Source organism: Juglans regia, chromosome 8 (assembly GCF_001411555.2).
Source record: "Juglans regia cultivar Chandler chromosome 8, Walnut 2.0, whole genome shotgun sequence".
In the NCBI taxonomy this organism is placed as follows: Eukaryota; Viridiplantae; Streptophyta; class Magnoliopsida; order Fagales; family Juglandaceae; genus Juglans; species Juglans regia.
The window spans coordinates 25,854,585-25,868,887 of record NC_049908.1 but is presented as its reverse complement, the minus strand read 5'-3'; the positions used below and the strand labels follow the sequence as shown (position 1 = coordinate 25,868,887).

The following is a 14,303-nucleotide window of genomic DNA, read 5'->3' as shown; positions in this document are numbered from 1 at the left end:
GTAATGACTACCTGACAACTCTGATCGTATTTCCATGCACATCCAATACGGGTCCAGATCGAAGCCCCCTGAAGAAGATCTTGCAGCGACCGGATGTCTCATGTCGTCTAATGAACTGGTTAGTGGAGCTAAACGAGTTTGACATCGAACTACCACCAACAGATGCCAGAAAGGAGTACGACTGCCCCATTAGATTGGCATTTAAAACCACCAACAACGAAGCAAAGTATGAGGCACTACTGGCTGGCCTAACAATCACCGAGTCACTGAGCATTGACAAGGTGGAAGTGAGGGTCGACCCCCGAGTGGTCGTCAATAGGGGATCAAATAGTGGTGAGGACGGTGGAAATGCCCGCAATAGGGGTCAAACTCTCCATAATAGCTTGTTGACATAATCAAGTACCTAGTGCCAGTGAATTACCCCATGATAGGTGGGAAGCGAAGAAGAACAAGAACCAAGCAACGTGCTTCACCCTGATCGACGGAGTCTTGTACAAGCAGGGTTACTCCATGCCCCTCCAAAGATGCGACTCGCTCAAGGATGCACAATACATATTGGTTGAGGTACACGAGGGAGTGTGCGGTAACCATGCTGGAGGGAAAGCGTTGGTGGGCAAGGTAATGAGGGTAGGATACTATTGACCACACGCCCTTAAAGATGAAGAGGATTTTCTCTAAAAATGTAAAAAATAGTAGAAATTCTTCCCAATACCTCACTGCCCGCCAGAGGAATGGACATCGATCGCGTCGCCGTGGCCCTTTGCACAATGGGGCATCGACCTAGTCAACCCCTTGCCACTAGGCAAGGGAGGAGCAAAGTTCGTAGTAGAGGCGATGGACTACTTCACTAAGAGAGTAGAGGCAGAAGCCCTAGCGATAATAATGGTGGGCAACATCACTCAATCCCAGTGGAAGACGAGTGTCTGCAAATTCAGCAGCTCCCATTTCATCATATTAGACAATGGGAGACAATTTGACTCAAATCACTACCGTGATTGGTGCAGAGACTTGGGAATCAAATTCAAGTATTCATCCCTGGCTTTTTGGGTGTCCAAAACTTTCAGCAATATGATAAATATTTGAGACTGCCTCCTGTGATAGGTCGAGCAAAGAATAAGGCTTTCTCTAATTTGAAACACGAAGTATGGCAGAAGCTCCAAAGTTAGAAGGAAAGATTACTTTCTCAAGGGGAAGGGAAAATTCTTATGAAAACAGTGGCTATGTCAATACCGACTTACACAATGAGTTGTTTCAAGTTACATAGGAATTTTCGTTTTGATTTGAAAAATATGATGCCAAAGTTTTGGTGGGAACAAAGACATATTGAGAAGAAGAACCAATGGGTAAGCTTGAAGAAGATGTGATCAAAACGCAGAGGGGGAATGGGTTTTAGAGACCTAAAGACTTTTAATATGGCATTATTGGCTAAACAGGGATGCATAATAATGATGAGGAATCCACCTTGTCTTTGTTTAAGCTCACATAAAAGAAGTGAACAAAAAAAAAAATAGAAATGGATTTAGCACAATGAACTCAGAAAAACCCCGCAGAATCAAAATTTGTGGAGAAAAATCCTCCACAAAATCTCTCTCTCTCTCTCTCTCTCTCTCTATAAAGCATCACGACCTCTCATATCTCTCTATTTGTATTCACAAGTATTGTTCTCTATACATGCTCTGTTAGCGAGTAACTACTGATATGTGAGTTCTTGTTTGGTGACAATGGGGGCCGCAGCGTCTGTTTTAGATCTTGGAGGACAGAGGGGGCCTTGGGTCTTCTCCTATGGTTTTGATTTGCAAAGCTCATTTTTTAAACTGACATATTACTCGTTTTAGGGGGTTGCGAAAAATGCCCACACCTTTTAGCATTCCAGTCATTGCTCAACAAGTCCCTATTCTCTCATCTATCTCGAATCCTTTTTTCCTCTTTCTCTAGTGCTCCAATGGGCAAGAGATATACCACTAGGTTGACGGAAAGAGAGAGAGTTGTACTAATACTATTAGTCTATTATTTAATCTAATTCTAATGTAGGCTATATAGCTATAACTAATAGTCTAATACTAATATTTATATTAATAATTTAATACTAATACTCTAGTCTCTAATATAGTAATGTTGAATATATTTATACTAAATCACTAGTTCACCATAACTAATATTAATAATATATAGCTATACTAATAGTCTAATACTAATACTGTTATATAGTTATACTAATCATAATAACTAAATCACTATAAGTCTATAACTATATATATTTAGCATCAATGTATTATTATATTCTTTAATGTATAACTATAATATACAGTACTAGTATATATTAATATGTTAACATATTATAAGAGTTATAGAATAAATTATAATATATGTATAAATTTATAATAGTATGGATAATTAAATTATTTATACTTATTGTTTCATATACAAAATGTAAAAAGTTGTATATGGCTCACTATGCATTAACTTAGAACTATCATAATATATTGACATACTCTAAGTTAGTAACAAAGTAACAATTAACATCATCATTATAATTATAACTAAACTAAATCACTATAACTATAATTATAACTAATATCACTATGACTAATGACTATATCACTATTAGTCTATGACCATATATTATTATATAATATTAATATCACAATTAGTATAGTATATAGTATTAGTAATAATTTAGTATCAATGTATTATTATATAATATATAATGTATATTCCATAATGTATAACATATAGTATTATCATCACCATATGATTATAATATATATATATATATACATTATATATATATATATACACTATGTGTAGTAGTAACACAATAATAGTATAATATATAGTATTAGTATATATTAATATATTATAAGAGTTATAGCATAATATATGTATAATCGTATAGTATTAATATCACTACAACTATATATAGTATTAATATTACTATTAGTATGGTATATGGTATTAGTATTGGTAAAGTTTATACTTATTTAGTATTATAATATATATTAACTTTGATAAATACACTTCTATACATTTTTATTAGATAAATTTTTGTAAAATATCTAAGTTTCAACTCGCAAGTGAGTATAAAGCAATTACAAATATTAATGTAATTAACTAATGTATGATATGAATATCAATTAACTAAACTATCACCAATTCATCATTAACTAATTATTAACATCTACATCTATCATCTAATTAAAGTAATTAGATAAATTTTTTATAAAATACCTAAGTTGGAAGTAAATATAAAGCATGTACGAACCTATGGATAATTCAATTATTTATACTTCATATACAAAATGTAAAAAGTTTAATATAGCTCATTAATACATTGACATACACTAAGTTAGTAAAAAAATTGACAATTAACATCATCAATATAATTTTAATTAATTAATTTTTAATGAGTTAATTAAATAATCCACATTAAATAGTTTACTTAATTTTAATTTTACTATTACAAATAATCTTTTATTAATTTATGTGTCAAAAAGATAAAGAATTGAAAATCACACATTGATATTAGTCATTACAGAAAACGACCCCGTTTAGGGTAAAATCAGACAGGAAGCAAATTCAAAATTAGATCACGCAACCCAGTTTATTTTTTTTAATTAAGGTCTGTTGAATCGACTCGACTCCGTTTCCCCCCCCCCCCCCCCCCCACAACCCTAATCAAACCTGTCACCTCTCTCAAACGATTCGAAACCCTAGCCCTTCTATGACTCTGTCACTGCCTGGCTACCCTGTCCAGCCCCTCCCTCTCACGTGCTCCCCTCTCTGCCCCTCCGTTGCATACCCTCCCCTCTCCAGCCAATCTGTCGCGTGTACCGTAGGCAGGAATCGCAGGCGGGACTATATCACCATCCCTGCTTACTATGATCCCTACAGTTCCTTTCACACAAGAGGTACTTATCAGAGCACTGTAGGCGGCAATTACAAGCGGGACTCTACCACCATCCCTACCGCATGTACCGTAGGCGGACTACACCACCATCCCTACTTACCACTATCCTTACCGCGTGCATAGTAGGTGGGAATCGCAGGCGGGACTATACCACCATCCCTACAGTCTCTTTTCCTTTCTCTCAAACCAGTCAATCCAATCATTTCAAGCATACTCAAAATCATTTCTCACATGAAAACCTAGTTTTTAAATAAGCACATGAACATGTATGCAATCATGTGAAAACCCAATTTTCAGTGACAAACATGAACATGCGTGCAAATACAATGAACATGACACGACACCAATATCCAACAACCAAAAAAAGTCAACACAATCCAATTACACAAACAACTCCATTCTCCAATTCATCCAACCCCCTACTCCTCAGACTCACTCTGGCATAACCAACCAATTAACAGTAAAACGAGTTGTGCAAAAATACATTTAAATCATGAAAATTCTTTGGAACAATACTTACAACGCTTTATTATAATTTTCGAAGGATCACGGAGTTGCAAGAAGTGGCAACACAACAACAGAACAGTGTAAAATGCACTGTGGCTGTGGATCTCAAAAATTGACTTTTGAACAGGGACAAACCAAGACCCGAGATTGTTAGGGAAGGGCTTAGGGATGTCGGTGAAGCTAATGGTGGTTGTAGTTCGCCGTGGGTGGCGGCGTAGATCGGAGATGAGGATGGGTGGATTAGGTTGCTTAGAGGTCAAGGAAGATATGGTGAAGAGATATTGGCTGGAGGTGGCGCAACGGCGGTGCAAAGACGCAAGGAATGTTGTGGCTTGAGGCCGCGCGCGGGGGCTAACGGCGGTGCGAGAGGAGTTGGGAATGGAGGGCAGTGGTCGCCGGAGGGTAGGGAAGGTCGTGGGCTGGGTGGTGTCGCCGGACGGTGGTGCACGGCGGCACTCTAGAGGATGACGAAAACGCACAAGGAGTGGGAGAGAGGGGCACGTGCGCGCGAGAGCAAGCAGGGGAGAAAAAGAAAAAATGAAGGAAAAAGAAAAGAAGAAGAAGAAAAGAAAAAGAGGAAAAAGAAAAATGAAGAGAAAGAAATGAAGTACAATCCTTACATCTTGGGTCACAAAAATGATCCAACGAAAAAAATTTCAAAACGGCAAGTCAATTAAAATAATTTAAACGTAGTGTTTAAATGAAAATAAAATAATTAAATACAACAATAAACAAATTTAAAATAATGAGCAATTTAAATAATGAACAATTATAAATAACAAGAAAACACATTGAATTAACAATTTAAAAATCTTAAAATAATATAACGTAAATCATCTAAAATTTAAAACAAGAAAGCTCATAATCTTAATAAATGCAATAATTTACTTAGTCAAAATACACGTAAATACGAGGTATCACAGATAGGCTGCTAAGGGACTTGGCTTTTGGCATTTTGAGTTTGCTTGGATCTTCCTATAATTGTATTCTTCTTAGTTGTTAGTTATGTTAAATTGTTAACTCATCATATTTAATATTAGTGTCTACATGTGGACACTGCAGTATCTTAGAGAGAGTGTTTTGAATTGTAATTTGTAATATAGTTTGTATTTTTTTTTTTCTTTTTTGGTTTTGTAACTTATTTTTTCTTTTATTTGGACTCTTGGAATCTACTCTTGTAAACGGCATTATCTTTTTTTTTTCTACTTCTTTCTTATATAGATTAATTTTCTTTTATCATTTTTTTTCAAGAGTGAGTTTTTTTAGTATTTTTTAGCTTAAAAATGTACAAAATGTGGAGTGGGCCGAAAATAATTGAAATTGGGCATAAAAAAAATTAGATTTGGATTGCACTGAGTGGCCCATTTTGGACATGGTCCAGACCAAGTGGACCAATCAGAACCAAAATGGACCGGTCTGGTCCGGTCCTATGTATTACTCGGCCTGGTCTAGGGTGGAAAAATCCTAGATTAAATAAGCCTAGTCCGGTCCTCAAAACCCCTTGGGCCGGGGACCGACTAGACCGAATTGAAATCACCCCTAATTTCAGAACCTGTGTTGTGTAGCACAAGGCTGCTATTTCCCACCAGTAGTGTTAGAAATAAAACTTGTGGCAAAAATCCATATTTCTTCTTGCTCTACTTGTACTTGACTTAGGATGAAAACACATTACCAATTTAAAACATTAAAGTCAAAATAATATATATTAAAGTAATTATATCATTTACAAGCATATAGTGCAACTCACTACTTCTTTAGGTAGGACCCGTTGTTTTTACCAAAAATAAAAGAAAATATTAATATTTTTATATAAGATAATATAATAAATTTTCGTGTCGTAATGTATTTGGTGTATTAATTAATAAAAAGACTAATTTCTATTAAAAGAATGTAAACCCCAAGGATGTGACAAGAAAATATTAAATACCTTAATTTAGATTTAGAGATGAGATTAAATAATTTTAGATGAAAGTTAAAAAATTAATATTTACTACGTTTGTGGTTTCCTAGATAAGCGAGAAGTTGTTCGTGCTTCCTAGATACCCGTCTAGAATTGTTTTTGGATACATCTAAACATCCTTTAATTTCCTCCTCTGAAGCTCTGACCAATACAAATTAATAATATAGATATGAAATATTACTCTCATTATTACATCTAAGCCACCACTGTCTTTCCTAATACGAGCATAGATATTGGGTTAGTCAAATATATTTTTATATTTCTATCTGTAATAAGTCTAAATATTTTTTTTTATTACATTTCTATCTTTCTTTTTATTATATTCTTTTCAAATATGTTATTTTGTTATATTTTGAGATTATTATATTATAGATATGACATTTTTATGAATAATATATATGAATTTTTTATTTACATATGAGATGAGTTGAGATGGTTCGTAAATAGTATAATAAAAGTTAAATTATTAATTATATTTTATGTAAAAATTTGAGAAAATTATTTTAAAATTTAAAAAAATTAAATTATTTTTTATATTTTATATAAAAATTTAAAAAATTATAATAATAAAATAAATTAAATTAAAGTGAGTTAAAATAGATTACAAATACAAACGATATTTAAAATGAACTAATACATACAAGTGAGTTGAATGCTCAGTGGGTTTAAGTGAAATAATAGTTTAGCAATTAAGGGATTTATGTGTTTTTAGGATCCCAATGCGTGTGAATGCACCTAAAACGGCTTGCGGTCCAACAAGTAGAAAATAAAGAATTTTTACAGTTAATTAATAAGGGCTTGTTAACGAGAATTAATATACAGTAATGGGCCGCTAATAAAGCAATGGGCCGGGTGGCTTTAATATACAGTAGTTAATCCTGGCATTAATGAGAATTGTTATAATTTAGTCCCACTCTGAAAAAATGGCTTTACTCTAGCCGTTACCTAAATTCAGACCCCATCTCCCAAACCCTTAGGCCGGCGGGTAATTAGTTTTGTATGCGTGTATGTATATATATACATGTGTATCCAAGAGATGAAAGTAGAATTGTAGAACAAGATAAAAGTAATATTGGAATTCCACCACCTCAAAAGTAGCAAGTCGCCATGGCCGAGCCCAAGAAGCAGCTTCACATAGCCATGTTCCCATGGTTAGCCTTTGGTCACCTACTCCCATTTTTGGAGCTCGCCAAGCTTATAGCCCAGCGAAAGGGTCATCGTATTTCGTTCATATCAACACCTAGAAATATTGAACGCCTCCCCAATATCCCTCCAAATGTTGCACCTTTGATAACCCTGGTGAAGCTTCCCTTACCCCATGTTGATAACATGCCTGAAAATGCAGAGTCGACCATGGACGTACCGGAGCAGTACGTAATGCCATATCTTATGAAGGCTCACGATGGTCTCCAAGAACCTTTGTCTAGGTTCTTGGAAACTTCGAGCCCTGATTGGATCATTCATGACTTTTCCCCTTACTGGTTACCACCAATTGCAGCTAGACTTGGCATCTCGCAGGCTTTCTTCTTTGTTTCCAACGCATCATCCTTGTGTTTCGCTGGCCCCCCACCAAAGTTGCCGTTGTCAACGTCGTCGGAAACAACAAACGAGCCCGACCCCAACACACGAACAGAACTTGAGCATTTCCTTGTCCCTCCCAAATGGGTCCCCTTTCCAACCAAAATAGCATATCGACGCTACGAGGTAAAAAAAATGTTTGATACTAACGCTGGAAAGAATGACTCTGGTACTACTACAGACCCTTCCTTTCGTTTCATAACAACGTACTCGGCCACCGATGTACTGGCTGTCAGAACATGCATGGAAGTCGAAGCTGAGTGGTTGAATCTCTTGGGAGAGCTTCTCCATATACCTGTGGCTCCTGTGGGCTTATTGCCACCCTCACCACAAGAAGACAATGACAACAAAGATAGCACTTGGCATACAATTTCTAATTGGCTGGACAAGAAAGAGAAAGGGTCAGTGGTATATGTAGCACTCGGAAGTGAGGTCCGACCGAGTCAAGAAAACTTCAATGAGTTGGCTCTGGGGCTAGAGCAATCGAGGCTGCCATTCTTTTGGGCTATAAGAAACCTGTCAGCTGATGGGAATGGGGATTCGATTTTGCTACCGGCAGGGTTCGAGGAGCGAACCAAAGGTCGTGGGATTGTTTGGACGGGCTGGGCACCTCAGTCCAAGATATTGGGCCACGAGTCAGTTGGAGGCATCGTGACTCACTGTGGTTGGGGTTCAGTAACAGAGGCATTGCGGCTTGGATGTGCACTTATCATGTTGCCTTTCATTGTGGAACAAGGATTAATTGCTAGATTCTTGGAAGAGAGACAAGTAGGAGTTGAAATTCCCAGGAATGAAGAAGATGGGTCATTTACCAGGGACTCAGTGGCACAAACTTTGAGGTTGGCAATGAAGGATGCAAAGGGCCAGATATTCAGGGACAAAGCCAAGGAAATGACCACCATAATTGGGAATATGGAACTCCAGCACCGATACGTGGACAGATTTGTTGAATTGCTTGAGAACCACAGGAAGAAGATTACCAAGGAAAGTGATAATTAAGATTATGCAAATTAAGTTTTACAGAAGTTCCTCAACAAGCAGCTTGGGAGTAATAATTATGTTGGGTTAATTATTTTCCTTGTTTTCTTTTTCTTGTTGGAGATGTTTTAAACAACATCGATCATTGTAAAGCTGGTATCCCCTCACGGGGTTTAAAGTCGAAAATAATATTCCAGCTATATATCACTGCAACAAATTTAATTTTTAGAGATGAAATTTATTAGGGATAAATTTAATTTCATCCCTAAAAGTACTTATTTAGGACGAAATTTAAATTTCATCTCAAAATATGGATGAGAGTCTCAAGGTGTTCGAACTATATCTTTTGTGACGAAATATATCGTCTCAAAAATAGAAATACTTTCGAATGGGTAAACATATGTTCGAACAGAAAGTTAACGTCTGTTCGAATGATTTAGTCTTTGTTCGAATAATAGTCTTAGAGGGAAAGTACATATAATTTTTTCGGGAGAAGTTCAAAATTGTTGGAATTGAAATTTTATGTTCAAACAGGAGTTTTTTGATGGAGAAATCTGGCGGGATGGTTGCAAGACAGCACAAATGCAAAAAAATTGGGTTCAAACTAATACGAGCACCACATTTATTCATTCGACCAATTTGTTTGGTGGGAAATTATTAAAAAAAAAATGGCAGGAATTTGAATCAATATCGTTCGAACGGAAGTGTTTGGTTCAAACGATATGAACTTAGTTCGAAAGCTTAAATCAGCGTTCGAACAATGCTTAGGCATCATTGTTGAAAACATAATTTGGAAATTTTGGAGTTTTTTGTGTACGTGTAGCATCAACTGGGGAAAATCTTTTCTCGGGCAATGTGGGAATTGTAGAGGGGACTAAGCAATGGATTTTGGTTAATATTTTGTTGGTTGTTAAGATGCTCATTAGTATACGAGATTTCATGGAAGTTGGAGGCCGGCGAAGTTCATAGTATCTCGATGGTATATCATTATCTGCACATGTTGTTTGTAATGTCTTCACTCCACTTGCTTGCAAGAAGGGGTCTCTGTTACCTCATTTCTTTGACATCCATTGTTTGATTTAATGCAGGATTCTGAAAATGAAGTTGTAATAGTACCGGAGAAGATTAAGCAAAGGGGCTAGCTAATATATATGGGATTGCTCACAGAACTAACTAGAGTGATGATCATGTAAATATTTATGGCACTAAAAATCTCTGGATCGTATATAGTCATTATCAGCTGATCATGATCTGTCGACTTGCGTTTATTGTTTATATAAGCAACGAAAGGAATAATTACAAACGTCGTATTAAATATTCCGATCCTGTATATAAATTGCACGCATGCGACGTTTCTTATTTTTATAAGCGACGAAGGGACATGGTCTCAGGGAAAATGCATGCTGCATATTACGTACTCTAAGTCTAACTCACAAAATATATAGACTAATTGGTAACCGATTCAATTTTTTATCTTTGATATATTATTAATAGCCTACATCGCCATTATTAATTGTGCCACTAATATATATAATCTATATTTTAATTATATATATTTCAAAGAAAAATGGTATTAGCAGTCATAGAGGTGGGCAGCGGGGCCTTGCACCCCATGCTGGGCGGGCAACCCCACTCCACCCATGAGGCGGCGGGGGCCCCCGCCCAGCATCTAGCACCCCTAGTGGGGGTGGGTGGTGGGGAGGGCCCAACCCCATCCCGCATTTCCCCCCGCCCCCGCTTATATGTTTATATATAAATATATATTTATATTTTACAAATTGTGTATATATAAATATATATATTATAAATTGTTAGATTTTTTTACAAAATATACACTAGCAAATTTAAAAACTACATAAATTTTAAATTTAGTCATATTTACAAAATTTAAATTTATAATTTGGATCTAAAAATGTATTTTTAATCACTTTTGGACCTATAAATAATTTTTAAATCTAGTGTAATGTAATTAATTTTTTAAGTACGTGAGACGGCGCAAGTTGTAAATCTATCCACACTACAAGAAATATGGGTTTTTCCCACAAATTTCTTTTCCACGACAAAGCATAGTGGAAAATAGTGGTCTGATCACACTAACTCTATTCGTGAAAAATGAATAGAAACATGGTGGATTTTATATGGGTTTTTGCTTAGGCCATTATAATGTCTCAGATAAGAAAATGTTTGTATCAGCCTTTGAAGTGTTTGCCATCTGTAATGTCCTAGTAGCTAACTTGTAAGATATGCTTTCTATTGGCTAATATAGATGATTTCTCATGGTTTTTTCAGGTAAATATGAGGGACTAATATTTGTGGATGAAGAGGCTGCTTCCAGATTTTGGGGAGATGAAATGGAGAATTTACAGCAGCATGGAACTGTTTTCAGTCATGTCTCTTGAACCTTCTATATGCATGTATACATGTAATTAGGCAGCTCCATTTGTTATGAACAATCTGATGGCCATTTAGGCTTCCTTCCTATAGTACTCCCCTATTTGTAAACTGCATGATGTATTTCCATGGCCTTGATTGACTGGTTAACCCAGTGAAAATTATGAAAATTAAGATGCGTAAAACTAGTACATTTTCTGTTATATAAATATATGGGTGAATTTTATTTTTAGTTGAAGTTGATCAGGTGCTGGATTTTGTTCAAGAGTGTCTTTCCGTACATGAGTGTCCTTGTAACTATTTATAATATCTTGCTTAATTGTTGTTTTTTAATTGAAAGGAATGAAATTTGGGTATTTCTGATTTTAAGAAGAGTTGAGGTGGTAGAAATAGGTACCTTCCACAATATCAAAAAGTATTTCCCACAGCATGAACTCCTGGAAAAATAGGTACCTTCCACAATTGGTTCTTGTGGCAAAAAACTTTTTTGGACGAAAACTGGTCATGACAACAACTCAATTCCACCACTTGATTTCGTGGAAAAAAACTTTTTTTGACGAAACCTGGTTGTGGCAACAACTAAATTCCCCCAACTTGATTTCGTGGAAAAAAAATTTTCACGACCAGAACTGCTCATGGCAACTACAAAATTCCACCACTTGATTTCGTGAGAAAAAAATGTTTTCGACGAGAATGGGTCGTGGCAACAACTCAATTTCACCACTTGATTTCATGAGAAAAAACTTTTACCGACCAAAACTGGTCGTGGCAACTACTGAATTCCACTACATGATTTCGTGAGGAAAAGCCTTTTCCGATGAGAATGGGTAGTGGCAACAACTCAATTTCAACTTTTCCTGACGAGAATGGGTCGTGGCAACAACTCAATTCCACCACCAGTTTTCGTGAGAAAAAACTTTTTCCGACGAAAACTGGTTGTGGCAAAGACTTTTCAGCTACAAAGGATGACATATTTGTGGTCAAAGCTAGATGATTTCCACACCGATCTCATCGTGGGAAATAGTATTTTTTCCCCACCAAATAACATTTTGGTGGGAACAAAGAGCTTATCTCACCAACAATATGCCACCAAGCTCCCACCAAAGAATTTGGTGAGAAAAAAACTTTTCTCATTAGGGTGGTATGTAATCCGACCACTTTGACTCGTGGGAAAAGTTCATAAATGTTGTAGTGCCTGCAGGTGGCCAAGGTGCGGGCGTGGAAACCCCACCCTTCATCCCATGCAGGGCAGAGGGCGGGGTGGGGTGGGGGCTACCTCACACCGTACGGAGACGTCACGTAGCTATAGCTAGCAGCTGGATGCATACAACGTCCAATACTTTCTCCTTGAAGGCCCTGACATCTAAGTTTTTAACCCTTGTTCTCAAAGGAAGGGCAACATAAAATAACACCACGTGCGTCCAAAGCCTGTAGAGTCGGCCGCCTTCTACTGTTGAGCTCCAACCGCGCGCGCAACGTATTAAGCAAAGAAATCGGCTTCAGGCCGCCTTCTATTTATTTGAATTTTTTAAAATTTAATGGATATTTTAAATTTAGAAAAACAATATTAGTTTTTTGAAAGTCACCGTTAAAAATGTAAAATAGTACTTCACGTATCTGAGTATCTCGTTGCCACCGTTTACAAAATAGGTTTGCATGGTATGACTCAATTAATCTTTATAAAAAAAATCTTGAATGTAGATATGTTTCTTAATACTAATATATTTATTATTTGCGTTAGGTAGAATATTGGAAGTTCATGATTTGAATTGAAAGGGAATATTATCAGGCCGGATTCTGCACGCATAATATTAGTCCACGTTAATGCACTTAAAAAAAGGCTTGCGGTCCAACAAGAATAATTAAAAAATTAATTTTTTTATGTAAATCTAATATTAACTTATATTTTTTAAAAAAAGTGTGCGACACTTACAATTTCGTAAGTGCAAATATCATTTCTATGAGATGGTAAGAACAATTTTTCTTAGAATAAAATCCAAATTTGACTTCAGAAATGCATGCATATATATATAGTGCCGACTAGACATTTATCTAGATATATATAAGAAAAAATCTTTGCGTCATCTCAATTTTCATTGTCTTCTTAAAATAATTTTCAATAATCTAATATTATATTATGAAATAATGAGATGATGAGCAGTATTACTCTATATATAAATCAAAGAGATGAGGGTCCGCGCTGTAGCCTGTCGGTGAAGATAAACTCTTGGAACACCATTACCTCTGAAAGAAGGAACACGCCATAGCTGAAACTAAGCAGGAGCTTCACATAGCCATGTTTCCATGGTTAGCCTTTGGTCACATAATCCCATCTTTAGAGCTCGGCATGCTCATAGCCCAATCAAAGGGTCATCGTATTTCCTTCATATCCATGCCTAGAAACATTGATCGCCTCCCCAAAATCCCTTTAGGTGTTGCGCCTTTGATAACTTTGGTGAAGCTTCCATTACCACATGTTGACAACCTGTCGGAGAATGCAGAGGCCACCATGGACATAGCCGACCACATAATTCCATACCTAAAGATAGCTCATGATGGTCTTCAAGAATCCTTTTCTAAGTTTTAGAAACTTCAAACCCTGATTGGATAATTCATGACTTTGCCCCTTATTGGTTACCACCAATTGCTGCCAGACTTGGCATCTCACGGGCTTTCTTCAGCATTTACAACGCATCATCCTTGTGCTTCTTTGGCCTACCAAACTTTTCGTTTTCAGCCTCGTCAGAAACAACAGACGAGCCCGACCCCAACAGAGGGTTAGATTTACATGGACAAAGCTAAGGAAATGACCACCATATTTGGGGACATGGAACTCTAGCACCAATACGTTGATAAATTTATTGAGTTGCTGGAGAACCTCTCACGAAATAGAGAATGAATGCAAGGAAAAGAAGCATGAATACGCTGCACAAATACACCACAACATGCAAAGAACACCATGCAACAAGCAAGTTGATGAAA

General features: G+C 36.4%; 1 protein-coding gene across 1 annotated transcript; it reads left to right on the top strand.

Annotated features, from left to right (window-relative positions):
• The first annotated feature begins 7,424 nt into the window (after positions 1 to 7,424).
• LOC109021898 (putative UDP-rhamnose:rhamnosyltransferase 1) lies at positions 7,425 to 9,137 on the top strand. The gene has a single exon (XM_019004632.2). The coding sequence runs from the start codon at positions 7,482 to 7,484 to the stop codon at positions 8,949 to 8,951; it is 1,470 nt and encodes a 489-aa protein (XP_018860177.2). The 5' UTR covers positions 7,425 to 7,481; the 3' UTR covers positions 8,952 to 9,137.
• Positions 9,138 to 14,303: the final 5,166 nt, after the last annotated feature.